Source organism: Hippoglossus hippoglossus, chromosome 16, assembly GCF_009819705.1.
Source record: "Hippoglossus hippoglossus isolate fHipHip1 chromosome 16, fHipHip1.pri, whole genome shotgun sequence".
NCBI classification, from domain to species: Eukaryota; Metazoa; Chordata; class Actinopteri; order Pleuronectiformes; family Pleuronectidae; genus Hippoglossus; species Hippoglossus hippoglossus.
In genome coordinates, this window is record NC_047166.1 from 3397924 (window position 1) to 3419001 (window position 21078).

Here is a 21078-nt window from a genome sequence, read left to right on the forward strand (position 1 = left end):
AAGACTTTAATTAATGGAGCAACAAAAAAATGTGATGAAATCTGTTTTTAGTATTGTAACAAATGAACGCGTCGTGGAAAATGATGGTCATAGATATAATATGTACACACAGTAGTTATACTATACAACAGGAGACATGGGGGAGAAAAATGAAGGCATTCACATTTCCAGGTTGATAAATTTGCAAAATATGTAAAAATCATAGATATGTTTTTTGTAGTAGGCACAGATGAGGTGTTACAGTACATAAGATGCTGATTTTGTAATTTCTAATGAATAATTCATACATTTCTATTTCATTCTTTTCCATAAATTGACGTATTTCAGGCACAAATGTCATTGAATCTTTTTTGTATTTTACACCTGCTTTGCTAAAATCTAGAAAACCTCAGAAAACCACATTACCCATAATCCTTTATCTCCTGCGATCAGATACTTTTTTAATAAAACTGCTGTTATTCTTTTTATCATTTCACATTATTTTATTACAGCTCTCTGTGATGAGGCATCAAACACTGATGCACTTCAGAAATTGGCTTATTTTCTTAAATTAAAATTGTTTTTTAAATGTAGAAAACATTCATTGAATTGAGTCAAAGAGATTATTAGCCGAAGCCGTTTTTTTTTGTGTCCCCCTGGTGTTTTCCTCGATTACAGGCATGTGCAGCATAAAAAAATCAAGTAGATTAGAACCCAACCCGAAGCCGAATATCCTTTCAATTTGTTCAAACCCAGCCTGACACTTTATTCCATATGCATGAGCTCACTGTAGCATGTATACATTTTCTATTTCCTACTGCAGACAGAGATTTCTAGCAAAATGCAAAACTCTGCCCGAGACAACAATTCTGTGTTTTCAGTAGTAATTTGTTGTATTTTCAGTTTTATTTTTTTGTAATAAAATTTGATGTTTCCGGCGTCAACTCAGCTTCATCTGCTTGTGAACTTTGTTGATGCCATTCATGAACATTCACCCTTACGAGTAAAAACCTAAATTTCCCTTTTGTTTTTACAAACGTGAAGAAAAACATCGACACGTCAGGTACAAATATTCACAGTTCGTAAAAAGCTCAAATTCCATATGTTCACTAACTTTACGAGACTAATGCTAAAGATATTGTTACTTAATCGGACAAAAATGAATCCATGCAAATATAAATACAGAAAATAACAGATCAGTGGTTACGAGGTGTTAAAAATTAAACTGATTTAAAAACATTACTGCATCGTTCTCTGTTGTTTCACATGAAGTCTGCTGAGGAGTCTGTTAATGTTCACTGACCAAACACTGAGGTAAGACTCTCAACTGCATCTGCACCTTATGAAGTGAGCGGCTTCTCTCAGGGGGAAGACGATGTATTGTTCTTTGAGCAGCTTCGGAGCGAGAAACCAGAGTGTGTGTGTGTGTGTGAGTGTGTGTGTGTGTGTGTGTGTGTGTGTGTTCTGCTCAGCTCTCCTCCGAGCGTTTCTTCTGGTGCTCCTCCAGGTTCTGCAGATCCTCCAGCATCTCCTCTATCAGAGGCGGCATGGAGCCCGGGATCTCCATCTTTAGCGTCACCACCCTCTCGGCCCCTGTGGAGACGCACACACACACACACACAACACACGTTAACGCCACGTCTCGTCCTCATTAGATCAGGTGAAGAACTTTGTGAAGAACGTCCTCTCAGCGAGTCGCCGGTTTCTGACCTTTAGCACTGATGCTGCGCAGGTCGGTGATCTTCATGAGGGCCTTGGGGAACATGAGGGGCATGCTGGGTCGCCGCTTGCGGGAGTAGATCTTCAGCGCCTCCAGCAGCGGCTCCTGCAGCACCTCCACCTTCGACGGCTCCTCCAGGTCTTGTCGGTCTGAACAGACGGAGATACACAACGTTTTGCTTCCTGAGGTGAAATACATGCAGAGAATTGATGCGTGTGGGAGTTTCTTACCTCCAGAGACGAGGCAGATGGCGCTGAGGAGCCCGCTCTCCGTGTCGTCCATCTCCAGCGGCAGCAGCTGTCCGGCGAAAGTGAAAACCTGATCTGTGAGAGGCCCGAATCCGGCGTTGTGGATCTGAGTGCGGGTCAGGGTCAAGCCGTCGGAGAAGGTCATGGTGTCCTGGTCGGGGGTGTAGCGAGTGCAAATCCTCAGGATCTGTGCGACGCGAGAAGAACAGAGACGGAAAAAACAAAGGAGAAAAGAAAGACAATGGAAACAAGGTTTAATTCATGGTGCTATTATTCATATTAATAACTTGTAGACACCAGGAAACAGAAGTTCAGGAAAGTGTTACACACATACAAGGACATGTTGTTGTTGGAATGTGAAATATTCCAAGTGTCGGGTGAAGAATGTAAAACGCCTCAGTGAGGAAACGTGTGTTATGAGGAAACACATCAGAGCTTGTGATTGTATGTGACGCTCCCCTGCTGCTGTCAGAGTAAAGGATCAGGCTCCTGTAACACACGCTGCTCGTCTGCCAACCTGTCACTCACTTTGTCTTTCGGCTGAGTGCAGAAGGTGTGACTCATATTTGTGAAATGACAGTCGCTCAGTTCAAGACCATATCACATCCTGCATACACCACTTATTGCAAATACAAAAGTAAAGGAATGGATTTCCTTTGGAAGGTGGAAACGTACCAGGATGTCCAGACATGCGGCTTTGAGCAGAGTGATCTGGTCGGCGATGGTCAGGCCGGTGAAACCCGGCACTCGCTTGGCGAACTCCACCACCTTGATGATGCACTTGGTGGCGAGTTCGCTGAACTTGTCCCACAGCCCGAGGTCCAGCTGGATCCTGTGGTCGGAGCTGGAGTTCTGGAGGCAGCAGAAAAGATGGAAAATGTCTCTAACTGTTCAGAGGGGAAGTTCATGTTTCAGGAAGCAGGATCCACAGAGACACATTTAAGATCTGTTGAAGACCAGGTTTTTAGAGCCTCTTCACTGAAAACTGGAAATAAGCTCGATGACTGAAACTAAACAGTGAAATTTATGCTGTAAAAACCAAAACAATGAACTAAAAAACACTAGAACCAAACATCATGGGTTCATCAGAACCTGATTGTGGATGTAAAGCCATAGAAACATGTCATGATACTAGAGTTTCTACATTTTACATATTTAATTTACAATACCACACATAGAAAACCATGTAATGGATTTTTAGCCACAAACATGTTTTGACTTCGACTTTTCCAGTTTATTAAAATCATTTAACTTAAATATTGAATCTTTTTTAATCTTTAGACTCTTCAAATTAATTCTAAATATACTTTTTGAAGTAATAAATATACGTAGTTAATGATCTGTCATTATCTCAAACCAGGAAGTAGACTGTGTTTATGCGGTGGCTGTTTATGTAATTTTTCTGTCATGACCTTCCTCATTATTCAGGCGTCATTGAGTTCATCTGACTCATTAAAACACAAACAACTGAGGCGAGGAATCCGTGTGTTTGTGGAAAGGGCCGCGCCCTTGTATGTTTTAACAGTTTAATGTATTTCATAACAGTGGGAGGGTTCTGTTATCTCATCGTGACGGGACGAGCAGGTTTTCCTCGTTGTGATGGACACGCAGGTTTTTGGGGCTTGTTAGATGTTTGACTCTGTCCAGTGTTGATAAATCTCACGTAAAGAAAGTTCGTGAAGAAACACGACAGCTACAGTACGTGTACATTTCAGTTAAAAACGAGTTAGCATCAAGTTATAATGTGAGAGGTTTGAGGTTAATCCAATAAAAGATATTTTCATACACATATATGTCTATCTATCCATCTATCTATCTAGTTCAGGCTAAAACAAGATATTTTCATGTTATACATACACATAATATACTATTACTCACATTATGTCCTAAAGCGTTTCACATTATAACTTGTTTCTGTATTGTTATGAGGTGAAACTCATGTTTAAATGATGAAACATAATGTTGTACGTTATAACTGTTGATAAATTGTACAACTCTTGATATTCGTGTGTTCATTTGTGACTTATTTTATGTTATGTATGTTATGTAATATTGTTATATGAATATTGATTTGCTGAGCACATATTCAATACAAAAAAATCTATATTTAATTGATAGTTATCCTAAACACATAGATTTTTTTGGCGCTGCTGCTCTATTAACCTCTTTATTATTGATTATAAGTTTGCAAACGTTGAAGGTTTTTCAACATGTGTGTGTTCAGCCGCTGTGACATTGAGCTCTGACCTCTCAGGCTCTAAGTATAAATCACGTGTTGAGCTTTAAATGCCCTCAGACATCTTAAATCCCTCTTTACTACGGATCACAGCCGACACTCCTACATTTCCCATGAGGCTTTCAGACTGCAGTAATCCCATAAGTGGAAAAAACGCCACAGGTTTGTGGACATTTCTGCAAAATCTCACGTGTAGATCCGGTTGTTTTTGCGCTTGAGGTCTTGAATTAACAACCAAACTAGAAACACGTGATCAAATCCATGACATCATTCACCTGTGATGCATAAAACACATGTGAATCCACTGAATCACTGGCTGGAGGCGACTGCTTTGATGTTTTCCCCCTCTGCAGATTATTTATTTATGTATGAATAGTCAGATCTCGTGTCACGACTCACTGTGGTGTATTTTCCCAGCTGGCAGAGGGCGGGGAAGGTTTCCGTGTGAGCTCTGCAGATCTTCTCCACGATCAGGCCGAGCTCTGACGTCAGCTCGTACGTCTCCATGATCGTCATCTTCACCGCCTCCTTCTTCCCCTTCCTCCTGATCCTGTCGTTTCTCACCGCTGCAGAACGAGGACGACGCCGGTTACAAGACAATCAGGACAGAACTCGAAAGCACATTTATATATGTGGTTTTCTTTTCATTTACAGTTACTTATCGTCATGTTTATGGTTTAACTGTCAAGTATCAAGCCTCAGTCACATTTCTGTGTCACAAGGGTTTTCATCTCAGGAGATTCATCCTAATTCTTTTATTCCCAAATATTTGCATTAACCCACAAACATCCCTCTGGGCCTGGCTGCAGAAATCTCAGTACTTGTAGTATACACTCAGTTTTCAGTTTATTCAGTACAACACCAGCTTAAAACTAATATGGTTGAAGGAAGAAGGAGGAAAGAAAGAAAACTGTTGTTCAGGGACACGTCACCTGAAGCTATGTTCAGGATGTAAAGCTCATAACTACGCCCAACACTCCCCATAAAGCTGCACCGACTTACAGACGCTCAGAAATATCAGTGCCCTAAATAGGACTAATCCATGAATAATTCCCTGAGAAAATGAAAATAAATATCCTGCATCCGTCTGCACGTCAGGATCAGTACGTGAGCAGCCACAGTTTCATCTTAGTTGATATTTCCTGATATAAAAAGAGAGAATAAAATTGATTCATTTGTTTTAAACTAAATTCCATGAACTGTATTTAATCCAAACACTTTGACTTTTACCTCTTGATTTTGCTATTTGGTAAATGTTTCCGTTTATTTGTGTTTTCTTGGAATGTTTTGTGTATTTTCTGGACTCATTCGTAGTAAATGAGTTCTCTGCCTCAATGTTACACTAAAAGTTGAATTAATTTCATTTCATATGGTGCGTTTAGTCTTTTACTCTGCTCTGTGTTCTACGTCAGAGAACAAACATAACAAACAGTAAATTCACTAAAGCAAGTGCACGGGGGCTTCGAGGTTCTTTTGTCCGTGTAGTGTAGTTTCAGTGTTTGTTACTGAGGCTCAGCTCGTAAAAAGCAGGTTTCACTGTAACTAGAACAGAACTGACTCTAAAGGAAGCAGCTGATCTGAGTGAATCATCTGCTGCCGCAGCCCGGAGCACGTGAAGCCGCCTGCCGCAGCCCGAACCAGGTTAGCCTTTCATAATGACTTGGGTAACAGTGTCATCACATTACAGTGCGTTCCACTGACTTGGTTCAGGCAGCTCCGCACATGTCGAGGGAGCCTCAGGATTACGCAACACCTCGGGTCTCTGCCTTCCTCACTGCGAGTCTCCTCCTCCTCCTCCTCCTCTGCGTGGATGCCCTAATTCCCGGGCCTCCTTGTGTAAACACCGCGAGTCAGCTCATATTGCAGGGCGACCGCAGCAGCCAGGAAGCAGTTACATGGCATCCGTCTGCTCCATGTGATGTACTGTATTTACGTAATGAGCGTGTGTGTGTGTGTGTGTGTGTGTGTCTGAGCGTGGAGGAGCAACAACGGGAACATGTGTTTGGGTGGATCCTCCGCTGCCGCCCTATCCCTGCCACCGGCTCCCTCTGCGTAACACCAACTCTGTTATCTGGGTCACTGCACTTCTGGGTTTGAACACCGTGTTTCTCGTGTGCAGCCGGGACGCTGCAGAGCAACTGAGGCAGCTCAGGACCAGGGAATGAGCTTTGAAATGTACAAATATGAGCAGAAAAACTGCCAAAGTCTCCAGAAAGTGAAGAAGAATGATGTAAAGTTCATGGAAAACATCGATTAATACAAAATGTTTGAGTTAAAGACGGTGAGAGATCAAACTGTACGTCCACCCTCTGAGGGGTTTTCAGGTCAACACTGTTCTGCACGTTGGGATCACAGCGGTCAGAGCTTCATCCTTTATCTAGAACACTCATCCCGTGGCAGGGAGCCAATCACAGCTGACCGGCGAGAGGCAGGTCACGCCCAGGACAGGTCGTCAGCGAATCACAGGCCGGGCTTATGGAGAGGACAGCTCACATTTACAGACACAACAGACGGTGTATTTAAAGATGGACGACGTTAAAGCTCACAATAGGTGAAGCCAAAGTGTCTCGATCGCCCCCCTGGTGGCTGGCTGCAGTACAGGCCATAAACCCTGTCTCCTCCATGTTAGCAGGTGGGACATATTTTAAGTCGTTTCTAATCACACTGATGTTTTGTCCAAGTTTTACTGAATAATAATAGATTTTCAACAAAAAAAATCCTGTCCTGTGTCTTTTATGAAGAATATTAATAATTTCTTCTTTTCATGTTTTTTTCTTCTGAATCTAAAAACAGGGCAGAGTGAGTTTACTCAGCTCTGAACGTCGTCTTTCTTTTGTCTCGCTGCCTTCAGCTTCAGTAACCTGCACCGGAGAAGATAAGAGAGACGCCCGGAGCAAAGAGAGACGTCCGTAAACAGCTCGCTGGTCTGAAGACACACAAACAACTGAAGGACGATCAGATGACGGGTTCAACATCTGTATCATGAGGTTGTTTCATAAGAAATTCTGTGAGCTGGAAAACTTGCTTTTTAGACTTTTTCAGAATGGGAAGTGATGATGTAACGGATGACGAAGAGATTTAATAAAAACAAGCCGGTCGAACCATTTACTGAATATCTCTGAACGTGTTTCCTGTCTCTCCTTCATCAAAATAAATGCAAATGGGCCAAAAACACAAGAGAAGATGATGTTTTCAGATAAATACACAGCAGAGTTGCCGTTTTTCTTATTCAGTAATTAAATACTCTAATATCAGAACACAATAAATCTATGTATTCAAGTTTTTATTGTCTTTGTTTCTCTCATTTCTCTGTGGTTTGATAAAATCAGTTATGAAACACTAAAGAAAAACCTGAGTCAATGATTCACAGGGACGACACTGACCTTTCATTCACCTGTCACACGTCACCCTCTCTGAAAATCTACCACCTCAGAGGTTATGTTTTCACCCCTGTGAGTTTGTTTGTTTGTTTGTTTGTTTGTTTGTTTGTTTGTCAGCAGGATTACACACAAAACTCGGTGAGAGGATGGGACACGGGCCAACACGGAAACCATTAAAGTTCGGCTTGGATCTGGGCAAAGGGGGCGGGTCTAGGATATTTTTCACTATCTTTATGGCTTTTTCTTTTTCCCGGGAAATCATTCATGAATTTAAAAGAACAATCTGGTATATTTAGGGAACTGATATATGAGTGTGTGCAATTTGTTGCGATTTGGAATAAAAATCCACATCTAGCAGATTTAAAGTGGTTTCATATGAGGTTTTCCACCAATCTTCAGCAATAAATAGTGTTAGAGACCTTTATCTACCACCAACGTGCAGCTGAGATAAAGTGAGATAAAGTGGATTCAGTAGATAGAGCGAACGTCTTGTTCCCTAAAGACGCCGCGTGATCATCAGCAGAGTAAAAGAGTCTGAGACACTCACACTCCCTCGACATCCCGGCGGCGAAGCACCTCTGCAGCCGACAGTACTGGCAGCGGTTCCGGGTGATCTTGTTGATGATGCAGTTTCGGTCGCGGTGACACGTGTACACCATGTTTTTCTGCACGCTGCGGCGGAAGAAGCCCTGCGGGGGCACACGGCGAGGGGGGAGGAGAAGACGTTAATGATTTAAGTTACAAGAAGTCGTGGGAATAATGTTCAAAACATCCTGTATTAATGTGTAATGCCTACAAATGTTTAATTCATAGATATTTTGATTATTTAACCAGAAAAGTTACATTTTTAGACCTGTTGGTGGCGCTAGCGGAATGGATTCATTATGTGGGAACAATGATTGGCAGCAGAATAGTGAGCAAATCCATCTAATAGATGGTGTGATATTGATTAATGCTGTTTGTCAATGTCAGAAATCAAAAATCTACAACATCATTTACGGTAAAATATGAGTCAGAGATGAAAACATGAATTTAATCAATAAAAAATAAAGAAACATGGAAAACAAATGAGACAAATCTCAGCAGAAATGTTTAAATCAGGTTATTTACAAGAGGAAATTAACAAAATGAAGGTAACGCCAACACGTTACCTTGCAGCCCTCGCAGGCGCTGACCCCGTAGTGGTACCCGGACGACTTGTCCTGACACACGAAACAGGGCTTGTAAGTGCGGGGGGGCGGCGGCGGCGGGGAGGTGGGGCTGGCGAAGAGGTCGTCCGAGCTGGAGCTGGAGCTCTGACTGCCCACTGCTGCAAACACACAACATCACACACACACCTCACAACACTGGTGGTATCACAAGGCAGCGAAAAGGGGACACAACTGCGACGCTCGGGGAGAAGACGACATGGATCTGGATGAAAAAGCTGCTTCCTGTTTACCTCCTGCACATGTGACAGGGGTGTTGGGGGGTGGGGGGGTGGGGGGGTGGGGGGGGGGGGGTGCAGTTGTCTCATATGGTTAGACTCTGAACATTAGTGTCTCCAGGGAATCAACCCTATAACGTTTCATTGAGGCTCCGATCTACACAGCATCAGGCTGAAAAACTGAAATATCTAAAGAGATGCATGAAACTGATGAGCCGGTGTAAACAGGAAGTGGATTGTCTCCACTGCAGTTGAGTAAGTAAAAGTAAGAGCAGGGATTTAAAAAACATTTTAAAAGTAAAACGTAGTCGTGTGGATGAAGCCGGAGAAACTAGTGAAAAGAAGTCTCTTAGTTTCCTTGAAGCATCACAGATCTACTTGGTTTCTTCATTTTCTTTGGCCACATGTTCTGTTCTGAATTCCCCGCTCTCCTCTTATAAAGTCTGCCACTCTATCACCGCTTTAGCTCTAACCTCCTTTCTTTATCCGGCTAAATGTAAAAACTTCCCTCCATCAATCCCAGCAGGCAGCGCTCCCACTTACAACCCACTTCTGAGCTGAGACTCGCCCGCCCGGCCTCCCGCCGCCTCCCTGACCACCTCCGCCGACGCTGGCAGGAAAAAACAAAGGGAGTCATTTTGTAAAAAAGAAAGAGAAATTGTTCATCTCCGTCCCCTTGAACCGGCGGCCCCTGGTTGAACCTGGAATCGGGGGGTCAAACGTGGACTCCCCCATCAGGGCCGAGCGCTCTCCCAACACCAAACAATGCAGGAGCATGCCACAAGCCCCGGGTGAGTGATGAGAGGCAGCGAGAGGGAGGGAGGAGGAACAGAAAGTGTCTGTGGTGGGGGGGCGGTGGAAGTGATTCGGTCGAGGGACGGGGGGAGGGGGGACGGGACGGGGTGTTGCCCCAGCCCCAATTTAGTTGGTGTTGTTTGATGTGAGTCAAGGATTCAAACCTGGAAAGAATTTGCAGGGGGTGTAAAATAATTCTCAAGGAAAGATAAAGTTTAAGAGACGACTGAGAGGAAGGAGCTGCTTAAGGTTTTTATTTAAGTGTAAATCAAAATAAAACCTGAGAAAAACCGTTTTTTTTCTGTGTTCATGAACTTTAAAATGATTCTGACTTCACAGACACATTATTTCATATTTGTTGTAATCTGGTCATTTTACGTTTTTCTGTGTTTTATCACTAAAGTGTGAGAATGAACAACTTTCTCTTTTTTTTATAGATTATTAAGTTATAGTGGCTCATTTGTGGCATCATGTTCTGAAACACCTTAATTTATAAATAAAGTTTTATTGACAAACATAAAAAAGTAAACAAATAAACAAACAAAGAGAAAGGTATTGGGGTCAAATCTCTGTCAAACGTTCCAATATTTCATTAAAACTAATTTTAAACATGATATTCAAGTTGGACGAATAGATTTTAGTAGAAGACATTTTTCGGTATAACCATGCTATAAATAATATATAATTTATAGGCCCATTTATTTGAAAAAGTACAATTTTTACTTGTTATACTTTAACTGTAATTACTTCTGTACTTTTCAAAGTACTCTTAAGGGTCTTTTTTTAAAGTTTATTGTACTTTAGCCGAGAACATCTTCCTCCTGTGGAAGTGTCTGGCTCTGCTCTGACCTCCTGAGCTAGTGACCGGCCGGTGAACCCGCGGTGACCCCGAACTGACCGGCCCGTCCCGAAACACAGACCACCACCACTCAACCAGTACACTGCACCGCTTTCTACTGGTTTCATCCACTTTCTATTAGTGAAACACAAAAGATCCTGCAGCAGCAAAGTCAACATGAAAACTGCCTCACAGGAGAATTCAACACTTTTACTGATCTGTTTTTTAGTGAAGAGGTTACAACACATTATCATGAAGTTACATGCAGCTACAAGTCTCATATTATCTCTTATTACAACTGTGTTTTACTGTATTGACATTAATGATCTGTTTGCACAGCAGCTTCCACTTGTGGACGTTCACAAGAGAAGTTCTACTTGTTGACAAATACATTAATAACCATTTTTATCCACTTTAAACTAAAGTTAAGTGTGTTGTAAACAATGTGCTGCTCACTAATGGGTTCAAATAACTCAGGGACTTTCATCTGCAAACTAAAATGAGATGATGTGTTGACTTCATCCAGATGTGTCAACGTTATCGTACAAATAAGATTAACGGAACAAGTCTGAGGTTTGGGCAGAGAAACACACGTTTGAACTGTGAATTTATTCTTTTACATCGTAATTTGAAGGTTTCCTGAAGGTTTTGAATTGATTTTAATATATTTCACTTTGTTTTTAAGCACAACAACAGACATTTCATACAGATGAGAGTGTTAAACATATCATTTACAGCCATAATTCATTTTCTATCGATGCTTTAAAATGTTTTATTCCCTCTTATCTCGTCTATTTGTTCTAATCCACGTCTCTTTATCTCTGCTGTCGGTTTTATTGCGTAATTTTTTATCTCAGATTGTTTCACTGTTTACATTTGTACTGTCTCGGGATCAGCCTGTCAATCATATCTGATTTTCAACTAAACCTGCAGGAATGTTGCTTCTCAAATTATCTGATTTATTGATTATTGACCAGGACGTAGACAAGACCCAACAGAATGAGTTTATCCTGCAAACTTCAGCCTTATCTCCAGAACATAGACACGTCCCTTTGGACCTCCATGTTAATCCTGAGGCTCAGTCTGATTCTGTACAACACAACCAGACTTTTAATGTGAAACCAATGCTATTAACTCAAATAGCTGTGAAAATGCTAATTTAGGAAATTCAAATGTTTTAATTATGTTTAGCAAAGATCTGAAGATTCAACAGACGTGTGGATGATGTCCTGCACGGATATTTTGACAATTTGTAGTTTCTTATTCTGATTTGTGCCTCACATTGTTGTAAAAATACACTTGAGATGAATTATTTTTCTCTTTAAAGATTATAAACTGTTATTTATCTTCATGCAGGTCACATTTTTGAAGTCAGGTTTTCTATTTTTGTGCAGTAAAGCGTGGCAGATTCTAGTGTTAACCAAAAACATCAGTTTCTATTTTCCACCTACACTGTGAGCACCGGTGCTGCTGCCACTCCGGCTCGATCAGCTCGGGGAAGAAGGCTGCCAGGTCCTGGTCCTGGTCCCGGTCCTGGTCCTGGTCCCGGTCCCGGTCCCGGTCCCGGTCCTGGTCCCGGTCCTGCAGTGCGCACACGGGGCTGGATGAGCAGTACAAGTCCATGATGTCTCCGGACGCGAACGACTGAAACTCCACATAGTCGAACATGTTCTCAGGGATTCCGTCCGCATGAGGAATCCTGCGCAGCTCCAGCTCCTTCTTCACTTTAGACGCAAACACAGTTTTATCGGTAAAACGTGAGCGTGGCGCGCGCTCAGGGGGCGTGTGCGCTCATCCTGACGATCCACAGACGCAAAGTGTCGGCATGTCGACGCGCAGCAGCAGAATCCAGCGGTTTGACGCATCCACATCTGTCCCTGTTTAGATCCACAAAGTTAGATCCAGGACTTTTCTCCTTCTCCTCCTCCTTCTCCTCCTTTATCGCCTGAACGTCTCGACCTGCTCGATGCCGGTTATGTCACAGGCAGCGATGCTGTTACCTAATGTATGCGCCTGAACTCCGCGTGAACCTCCTCCGCTGGTGACCTTCACACGACCCAGCGCGGGACCGGCATCAGCCGCGGCTCAGACCACAGCTCTGCATCAGGCTCCGCGCAGAGGTTCGGGTTTAAAACAGTGAATTCAGGGAAACCATTCGTTTTCTTGTCTGGATTCTGTAAACAGCATCAGATACACTGGGGGAAATCAAACACTGGGGAAAGCAGCAGAGTTGGTAACAGGCAAATTAATCAGATTTGCTCAAAATTGAAAGTTATATTCAGTTGCACTAACTGAGAACTTTGGTTTCATACCAATTGAAAAAGGAATGAAGTAAAAGGTTGTTTTCTTAGACATCTGTAAAAAATAAAAGTTATGTTGACGAATAACTTGATTCATGAATGTGTTACCGATTGAAGTGTTATTTAAAAAACATATATTTAACAATTATTAAATAAAAAATGTCTTAAATCGACTCGACATCTGTTTTATATTTAGTTTTTCTTGCAGAGATTAGAAGTTGGAGTTGTGATATGGAATCACACACTGGCAGGAAACAATATTCTATTTACATACTTTTTAACAAATTACCGTAGTGGGTTACACACAAAGTACATTTGTTGTATCACGTTTTATTGATTTAAAATTAATTTAATAAATAACATGAATAACCGTTTCCCAAAGTGTTGAACTCAAAAGCAAAATTACCTTACACATGCACTGCCACTGGAGGCTTTGTAGAAAAAACATATTATTGGTTAACGTTGATATTTAGAGTTTCTGGAAAATGTACATTCCAGCGATGAGAAAGTTTCCATGATTTTTGATCAAACTACATAATTTATGGGATGTTCAGTGTAAAGTCATAAACCTTTAATATGTGGCATCGAACACACTGAGAGAACATTTAAAACCCCTTTTAGCCGTGCATTTATTTCACCTATTTATTAATTTATAAGTTGTATAACTAATTTATTCATCTGCAAGTAACACACCTTAATGTTTGCTTTTATATATATATAGATTTCTACATTTCACAGTTTGTACCGTGTGTGTTTTAATCCTACCAGAAAATGTCTGCTCTGATATTGAATCAGATATTTTCAACTGTGAACAATGGTGCTTCAACATTTTCTGTATTAAAAGATGCAGAATTTTCTGAAACATGATCCGTACACGTTTCTGTCTGAAATCCAGACCTGGGGATTGTTTTCACCGGATGCTGCTGATATTCAAATTATTCCAAAACCTTGTTAAATCGTTGATTGATGTTGGATTAACATTATTCTGCTGTGTGTTTTAAATAAAGGGCGTCAGAGCAAAGCAGATAACGCTAATGTTCCACTATTGGCATTTCCTGATTGAAACCGTGTGGCCTTCTACACAATCAATACTTTTAGGCTCAGTTTCTCTTCATTCACGTCCACTTCACTTCTCGATGCCTGACTTTAAGTGAGAAATATTTGCAGTTAGGAGGAGGCGTGATTAAATCTGCTGGAAGACAAAGTAGGTCAGCTGCAAGACTGGCTGCTGGGTGAGGGGGAAGCAAATCTGCTCCACTTCCAAATAATGAATCTAATTTACAACATTCGTCAGCTGCTAACGACTGTAAAACAACTTGCCAAAAGAAAATATATATATATATGTATAGAAAAGGAATTGAATGCATGGTCTGAACGTGCACCGGTGGAGTGCTGCAGACAGGTGGTGCAGGGGAAGAACGTGAAAGCGGTTTTGTTTGAAAATAAAAGAAATACACTTGATCTCCTTCAATGCCACTGCTGTAACCCCATTGAGGCGTAAGGGCAGCACAGCTCCAATGTTAAAGGAGGCTAATTACTCCCAGTATCTCCCACACTCCAGGGAGCCGAGGTCACGGAGAGGACAAGCATGTGAAACATTCCTGCAGCCTGCTGCTGCTGCTCCACCTCCCTCCCTGCTCAGCCTGTCCTCCTTTCTCCTCCTTCATCCATCCTCCTCTCTCATCTTCCTCCTCTTCCCTCTGGCCCACTTTGCATCGCTCACATTTTGTTCCCGCTCCCCATCATTCATTCATCAACCCTTTTCCAATATTCATTCGGTCATTTGTTTTCATTCTGTGGTGGGATCTGTCCAGACTTTTCATGGAAAGACAGATTGAGGATATACTGGTTTTTATTAAGAATCAAAAGCCATGTTAGCAGATTAAAAAACTAAATGTTAAATCAGCAAGCTCACGATAACAATACCAACTGAAGACTGTGCATTAAGATGGATGCCGTGTCTCCACATCCACACTACAGGAGTTTTATTAATATTAATTCAATAATAAACTTTATCTCTATAGCGCAGAGAGTTTCATGGTGCTTCACAAAAAATTAAATACAAGTGCAAAGTTAAGAAAAGCCACAACAACAACCATAACAGATTAAAACCAATTAAATAAAAGATCCCAAAACAACAACTAAATACATGTGAAGTTGATGAGTGTCAGTGGCAGATCTGTGGTTATAAGTACATGTGATATCTGTTGGAACAGTTGTATATTAAAGTACATTGATTTCTTGTATCCTAAATGTTCAAATGTACAATTGAAATACATTCAGTTGCCAGTTTATTAGGTACGCCTGCTAATTCATTCTGATACAACAGTAGTAGGATAAATGTTTCACTGTTCGGCTTGTGTTGATTCAAGAATGTTGATTTCCGACACCTGTAGTTTGTGGCGCTGTTCATGCTGTTCATGTTTGAATTCGATATTAATGTTATCGTCATGATTGAGGAAATTTAAAACTAAGTGTACAAAACAACACAAACACACACAAACCACATCTTGGTTTCCTGAAAACTGAAAAACTCTTTTCCTCTGCTGCTCTTTTTGTCTAATGGCGTCGCAGCAAATGGTAAATTGGAACAAAATGACCAAACGATCCTCACTCGTCCTTTTGATTCTTTACAACCAGTTGTAAACCTTCAGTTTGCAGCCTGGCACCATTGATGGGTTATTTATTAGTGCAATATATCTCTGTACTTTCACTGTCACAGCAGTGGCAGCAGGACGACGGCGACTGAACAGGTTTAAAAACGACTCTTTGAAGTCGTATTTGATTTTCTAAAGAGTCGGACCTGGACTATTAAAACGGCTGAAAAACAAACCGCTCCTGGTGATTGATGAACGGTTCCCATGAGAGTTGAACTCTGAGCATCTGGGGATGATCACATATTTGGCACATGGCAGCCATTTTAAATCTCTGTTGTCCTGATCAAGAGTTTGGAATTAACGGCTGCTCTAACTTTACCAAACTGACATGTGTGTATATATCTATATCTATATATCTATATAGATATAGATATATATATATATACACACGACAACGACACAGTCACACTCATTCATCTTTTATTAATCTGTATCATACCCAACCCAAATAAAGTTTAACAAATTGAATGAGCAGATTTCAATTAACTATCCACATTCTCTTATTGGGGTCATCAAAATATATAAGTATATATTAACGTAAACATTTAAATACACACTAAACAACATCAGGAAGAAAACAACTATTACTCTGTTATTGATTATTGGGCGTTACTTATATTAATTCAAGGGTTCCAGTGTCTATTAATGTATAAGAGCTGCTCTCAGATCTGAATCAAGTTCCGATGCTTTGCCACTAAACCTCTGAGAGGAAAACCTGACGCAGCTCAGATCCAAATTAAAGGCAAACTGATATTATTTCCCGGCAGGATTCTCACGGAGGACGTGTAAGATCATTTGAATTTGATTTAAATCTCTGATTTACTTATATCAGTCACGTTTCGTCTGGTGGCCGGAGATTAACCACAGACACTGATTTGACTGGGATCCTCACTGACGACCTTGGGCCAACCTTCATCACACTTACTCGACTGCGTGACATAAAGTTCCAGACTTTTCTTACAGAGCGGACGAGGGGAGAGTTTTAAATTACGAAAGGATTAGGACGAGTAGCTACACAAATTCTAAAATTAGCACAGAGCTACGTGTTATGATGTAGAGATTGGTTGCTCCTTCTATATTACAACGCTATGAACTGTGGGTAATTTCCCCTTTAGCAAAGTCTGCAGAAATGCCAATGTTTCCAAAGTGCGTACGAAGGGTTCAGAAGTTTTTCCAGAGAGCGTTTAAAGGTCTGCGAGTCCTTTACAGGTGGACGGTGGGACGGGATCCGTCAGTCGGGGTTTCTCTTGTTTTCTGGGCTGAACCTTCCACCGCAGAGTGAAGTTTGTCGACCTCCCACTTGTGAGCGCTGCACTGAACTGAGGAATAAAAGGAAATGTGCAGGTTCCTGTCATTTACTTTGTCCAAGTCATTCTACATCTTACAAGAGAAATGTACCTGCTGGAGGAGCTGGGCATTAACAGCTGGATCAGTTAAGTCCGCCTCAGTCTCGGCCTTCATCCTCACCACCATCTTCTGTCTTGGAACTGAGAAAAAAAGTACAACAAAGCTATAAACGCACTTACAACACAAAGAGACACAGGCTGTGACATTTGATCTGAGATTTTCATCGTGTCACTGAACCATCACCTTGTTGACAGATGAACGGGTGCTTGTCCTCACAGGGTAAGTAACTCCACTCGTGAAGAGGATTCTCCACCGCGCAGGACCGGTTGCCGATGAAGATGTCTGCACTCACCGTCTTCCAGTTCCTAAAGGAGCTTTGAGACATGTCGGACCACGTCCACGGTCCTCGGTACAGACCAATCCAAACCTGGGCCGAGGCCGGTTTCACACTTAAGACCTGGGAGTTTTCCACTTGGTTCTCGATCCAGGCCAAGTCTGTGTAGTGTGCTCTGCAGTATTTCCAAGCAGAAGACCAAGTTCTCGAAAGTGCGATGTAGTGATATATTTGATGATTTGTATTCGCCACTGCAAGGAACAGAACGGAGAAGAGGAGATTTACTGGTGTTTTATCTAAAAATACAATTACAGCTGTGTGGCTGTACGCCTCCACCAATCAGTGCAGTTTCAGTCCGACCAGTAAAACCTTATCAGTTCATCTTGGACATCATGTTCTAGACCAAATCAATTAATCCGTGAGTCACTTGTGGACAAAACAGTGAACACATCTGAAGACGAAGCCGTCTCCAGGCAAAGAAGGGTTTTGTAGTAAGGTCACGGTAACCTTGACCTTTGACCACCAAACTCGAATCAGTTCATCCTTGAGTCCGAGTGAATATTTGTACCCAAATTTAAGAAATCCCCTCGAGGAGTTCTTGAGATATCGTGTTCACAAACATGAGATGGGCAGAAACCTCAGAAACATGATGCCTCCGGCCACTAGATGGCGTCGATGTGGAAACGTGAAAAAAACCCTGCAACGCTTCAGTCCAGTTCCTGGGACATTTTAAATTAAATTCAACCATAATCAAATAAAGTCTCCTTGTATCCGACAGGTTAATACAGATAAAGTCGATAAGTTAAATGTTTACTTACCACTGTAACAAACAAAATTTATTCGAGCATTACAAGGCGAATCGTTCCATTCTCCTTTCGTGTTCATCGCCACACAGTTCTCTTTTCCAGCGTAGTTGTTCGGTTCACCATGTTTCCAGGCCTGATAACCAGTTCTGCTGGTTTCACCGGTCATTGACCATCTCCAGGTGTCACTGACCTGAGGGGCATCCCTCAGTCCCAGCCACGCCCATTGATAGAGAAAATCTGCTTTCAGCGTCTGTATGTCAGCGGCGCTCTCGAAGGTCGCCAGGTCGGCGTAATGCTCTCGGCAGTAACTCTGAGCACCGATCCAGTTCATCGGCAGCTGCACGTAGTGGTACTGACGCTGCGGGAACCGAGAGCAGAGGACGCATCCTGGGGGTCGACAATAGACGGTGTCGTAAGTATTTAATATACAAATTAATACAGTTATAAGAAACTATTTTAAGTCGTTCAAAGAAGAAAATCCGAGAAGTGTTTTTCTCATGTTTCTGTATCTTAAATTCCTGAGATGCCCTGATGACCAGCGGGTTGATGCACCAGCCACTACCTGCCCCCAGTGATCGTTTCCACTGGGTGCTGGCACCATCGCCATAACGACAACAATCAGTTTCCTGGCATAAACCTGGCCTCCTCCATGTTAGCGGATGGTAGCGAGGTCCCGCCGATAAACATACTCGACCAATCACCGTCCGGTTCCAGCTGTCAATCGTGACATTTCATCCCGTTTGTCATCGCATCAAATAACTAATTAAAACCAAACATACGGGAAGATCAAAGATTTCAATTAATAAGACTGAGGTTGAATTAATTAAATAAATAAATTCTGCCAGAACTCGTCTAATGTGTCTAATTATGAGGTGAAGAAACAAAGATTTATCCCTTGATTTCATTTACACGCATCATCTTTTTAGAGCGTGTGTTTGTGTGTGTGTGTGTGTGTGTGTGTGTGTGTGTGTGTGTTGTGTACTCACCAAAGAAGAGGAGAAACAGAGTCGCACAAAAATCCATCTCTGATTTTACTGCAAATGAAAAGAAAAGTAGTAAAAACTGTAACTTTAAAGCTTCTGTATAGTTTTATTTCTGTGTTCAACTAATATGAAGAAACGTGGGTGTTTGCATTTACTCTGGTAGATTTTAGATTTAGTAAAATAAAGTTATTTAAATGCGAATGAAATCCTTAAAATTCTAATGTTTATTTCCATTAAAGATTTGACAATTATTCTCTGGATTATTCAATTATTTGTTTCGTATTAAAAAGGTAAATAAAGAATAAATGTTGTGTTCAATCCAAGAACAGATTTAGAAATGTTTAACTGGTATAAAAGAGAAAAGTATTGACGACACATTTCAACAATTCAAACCAACTTTAAACATTTGAAACAACCATTTTGTTTCAGCCATAAAATAATGTGACAGATCAAAAAAGAACATCTGAAGAAGATTGATTTTTAGAGTTTGAGATATTTCTCACCTGGTTTTATCTTCTCCGACCGTCTCACTTATTCTCTGCAGAGATCAAGATCTTCTCAGGTTTAACGTCCAGGTGTGAAAGTTTTTATAGATCTGAACTCTTTGCAGCGACGCCCTTGAAAACTACATCGTGCCTGAGACCATTTTCCATAATGCAAAGCACCACTTGGTAAAACATGAGGTGGGTCATCAACATCCAAACCTCCTCATCATCGAGCTGCAGCTGTTTACTGGAGATGATGAAGAGAAATCATTCTTCTTTTCTTTAATTTCACTGTTTTGTTCACAAACTTGATTCAATATCACCAACAGGGGTGTTTCAAGGGACTTTGAGGGTCCCAGGCAAAAGGGACCTGGGGGGGTCATCTTCTCAGCTGCTCACTTTTCAACCTTCAGCTCTAAAATGTGTGATTTCTGCAGCATTAGAGATCAGCACCTTCACAGAGGAGCTGGTTTTCACCCCCTGTCCCTTTGTTGGTTTGGGTTTTTTTAAAAGCGAGATTACAATTTAAGGGATTAACATGAAACTCACTGGATGGATGTGGGAGGAGTCAGGGAAAATCCCTTAAATATTGGTGCAGGATTTAAATTTTTCAACATTTTCTCAGTTTTCCCAGAGATTGATTCCTGGATCTTGATGAAAACAATAAACCAGCAGCATTACGTCGACTGATGTCAACGAGTGTTTTCACTTTGCTGCAGGTTGATTGAGTTTAAAGTGATTTATCTTTTTTAATTATTTCAATATAGTCAACACTAATCCAAATCCAGACACTATCTCCTCAGTATGAGAACATAAAGGGTCCCAGCTCACAACATGCTGCTCTGTTTAACTCCCGTCACCTTCTTCTCTCGCACCAAACAGCTCAGGCAGAGAGGAAGAGGAGGAGCGATGAAGAGTGACTCAGGTGTGCTCAATTCATTTAGGTTCCCTGGATGGTGATTGGTCGGCTCAGTCAGAGGAGGAACCAATGACTGGACTGATCGAGACAATGAGACAAACAGGAGGAAGAAAGAAACGCTCTTCACCTCCGTCTGGCACCAACCTGTCAAACTGGAAACTTGTTTTCTGAGTTGTTTTGTTGTGAAGAAACTTTGTAACTGTGGTTTTGAAAAGTGTTATATAATTCATATTATTATTATGAACTTATTCTAAGCAGCTGAAGTTGCTCTGCAGGCCGATCACTGTTCTTTAGGCTCTGAACTCCATCTTTAATATTTCTGGTGAAACACACGTTTATTATGTGAATGTTCTCAGTGTAAGTCAAGCTGCTGTAAGGAAACAGCGCCACACAGTGGAGACCTGTGATTACTGCGACCCCATGGATCGAGTCACATGTGCTAATGATGCTCCCAATAAATTCATTCACTTATAGTCAGATATCAATGAAAACACAACGTACACAGAGTACTCCTCACTTGAATTTATTCATACTATATCATTTTTATATTCTATGTTCATCAGATATTTATATATATATTTATATAGATATTTACATGTGGCAGTGTTGCCAGTAGAAGAAACAG

General features: G+C 41.4%; 2 protein-coding genes across 3 annotated transcripts; both read right to left on the minus strand.

Annotated features, from left to right (window-relative positions):
• Positions 1 to 30: 30 nt before the first annotated feature.
• LOC117776228 (retinoic acid receptor beta-like) lies at positions 31 to 12728 on the minus strand. 2 transcript variants are annotated; one of them, XM_034609938.1, is made up of 8 exons: positions 12074 to 12727; positions 8715 to 8872; positions 8111 to 8252; positions 4583 to 4749; positions 2623 to 2799; positions 1930 to 2134; positions 1690 to 1848; positions 31 to 1572 (listed from the first exon to the last, which is right to left on the minus strand). In XM_034609938.1, exons 1-8 carry the CDS (start codon positions 12288 to 12290, stop codon positions 1448 to 1450), a joined length of 1350 nt encoding a protein of 449 aa, XP_034465829.1. In that variant the 5' UTR covers positions 12291 to 12727; the 3' UTR covers positions 31 to 1447. The 2 variants fall into 2 exon arrangements, with proteins under 2 accessions (XP_034465829.1, XP_034465830.1); XM_034609939.1 differs by having other exon boundaries at positions 793 to 1572; positions 8715 to 8869; positions 12074 to 12728.
• A 3795-nt stretch (positions 12729 to 16523) lies between these two features.
• On the minus strand, positions 16524 to 19612 carry LOC117776307 (C-type mannose receptor 2-like). The gene is made up of 6 exons (XM_034610124.1): positions 19553 to 19612; positions 19053 to 19100; positions 18079 to 18453; positions 17170 to 17511; positions 16978 to 17066; positions 16524 to 16898 (listed from the first exon to the last, which is right to left on the minus strand). Exons 2-6 carry the CDS (start codon positions 19087 to 19089, stop codon positions 16764 to 16766), a joined length of 978 nt encoding a protein of 325 aa, XP_034466015.1. The 5' UTR covers positions 19090 to 19100; positions 19553 to 19612; the 3' UTR covers positions 16524 to 16763.
• Between the last annotated feature and the right edge of the window lie 1466 nt (positions 19613 to 21078).

Excerpts from the sequence above, each read along its gene's own strand:
- LOC117776307 (XM_034610124.1), bottom strand. The coding sequence starts at position 19,089 with ATGGATTTTTGTGCGACTCTGTTTCTCCTCTTCTTTG. Across the intron at positions 18,454-19,052 it reads TCTGTTTCTCCTCTTCTTTG|GATGCGTCCTCTGCTCTCGG; the intron begins GTGAGTACACAA and ends GTCGACCCCCAG. Across the intron at positions 17,067-17,169 it reads CCCGTTCATCTGTCAACAAG|TTCCAAGACAGAAGATGGTG; the intron begins GTGATGGTTCAG and ends TTTTTTTCTCAG.
- LOC117776228 (XM_034609938.1), bottom strand. The coding sequence starts at position 12,290 with ATGTTCGACTATGTGGAGTTTCAGTCGTTCGCGTCCGGAGACATCATG. Across the intron at positions 8,873-12,073 it reads GCAGCACCGGTGCTCACAGT|CAGTGGGCAGTCAGAGCTCC; the intron begins GTAGGTGGAAAA and ends GTGTGTTTGCAG. Across the intron at positions 2,135-2,622 it reads CCGCATGTCTGGACATCCTG|ATCCTGAGGATTTGCACTCG; the intron begins GTACGTTTCCAC and ends CGCGTCGCACAG.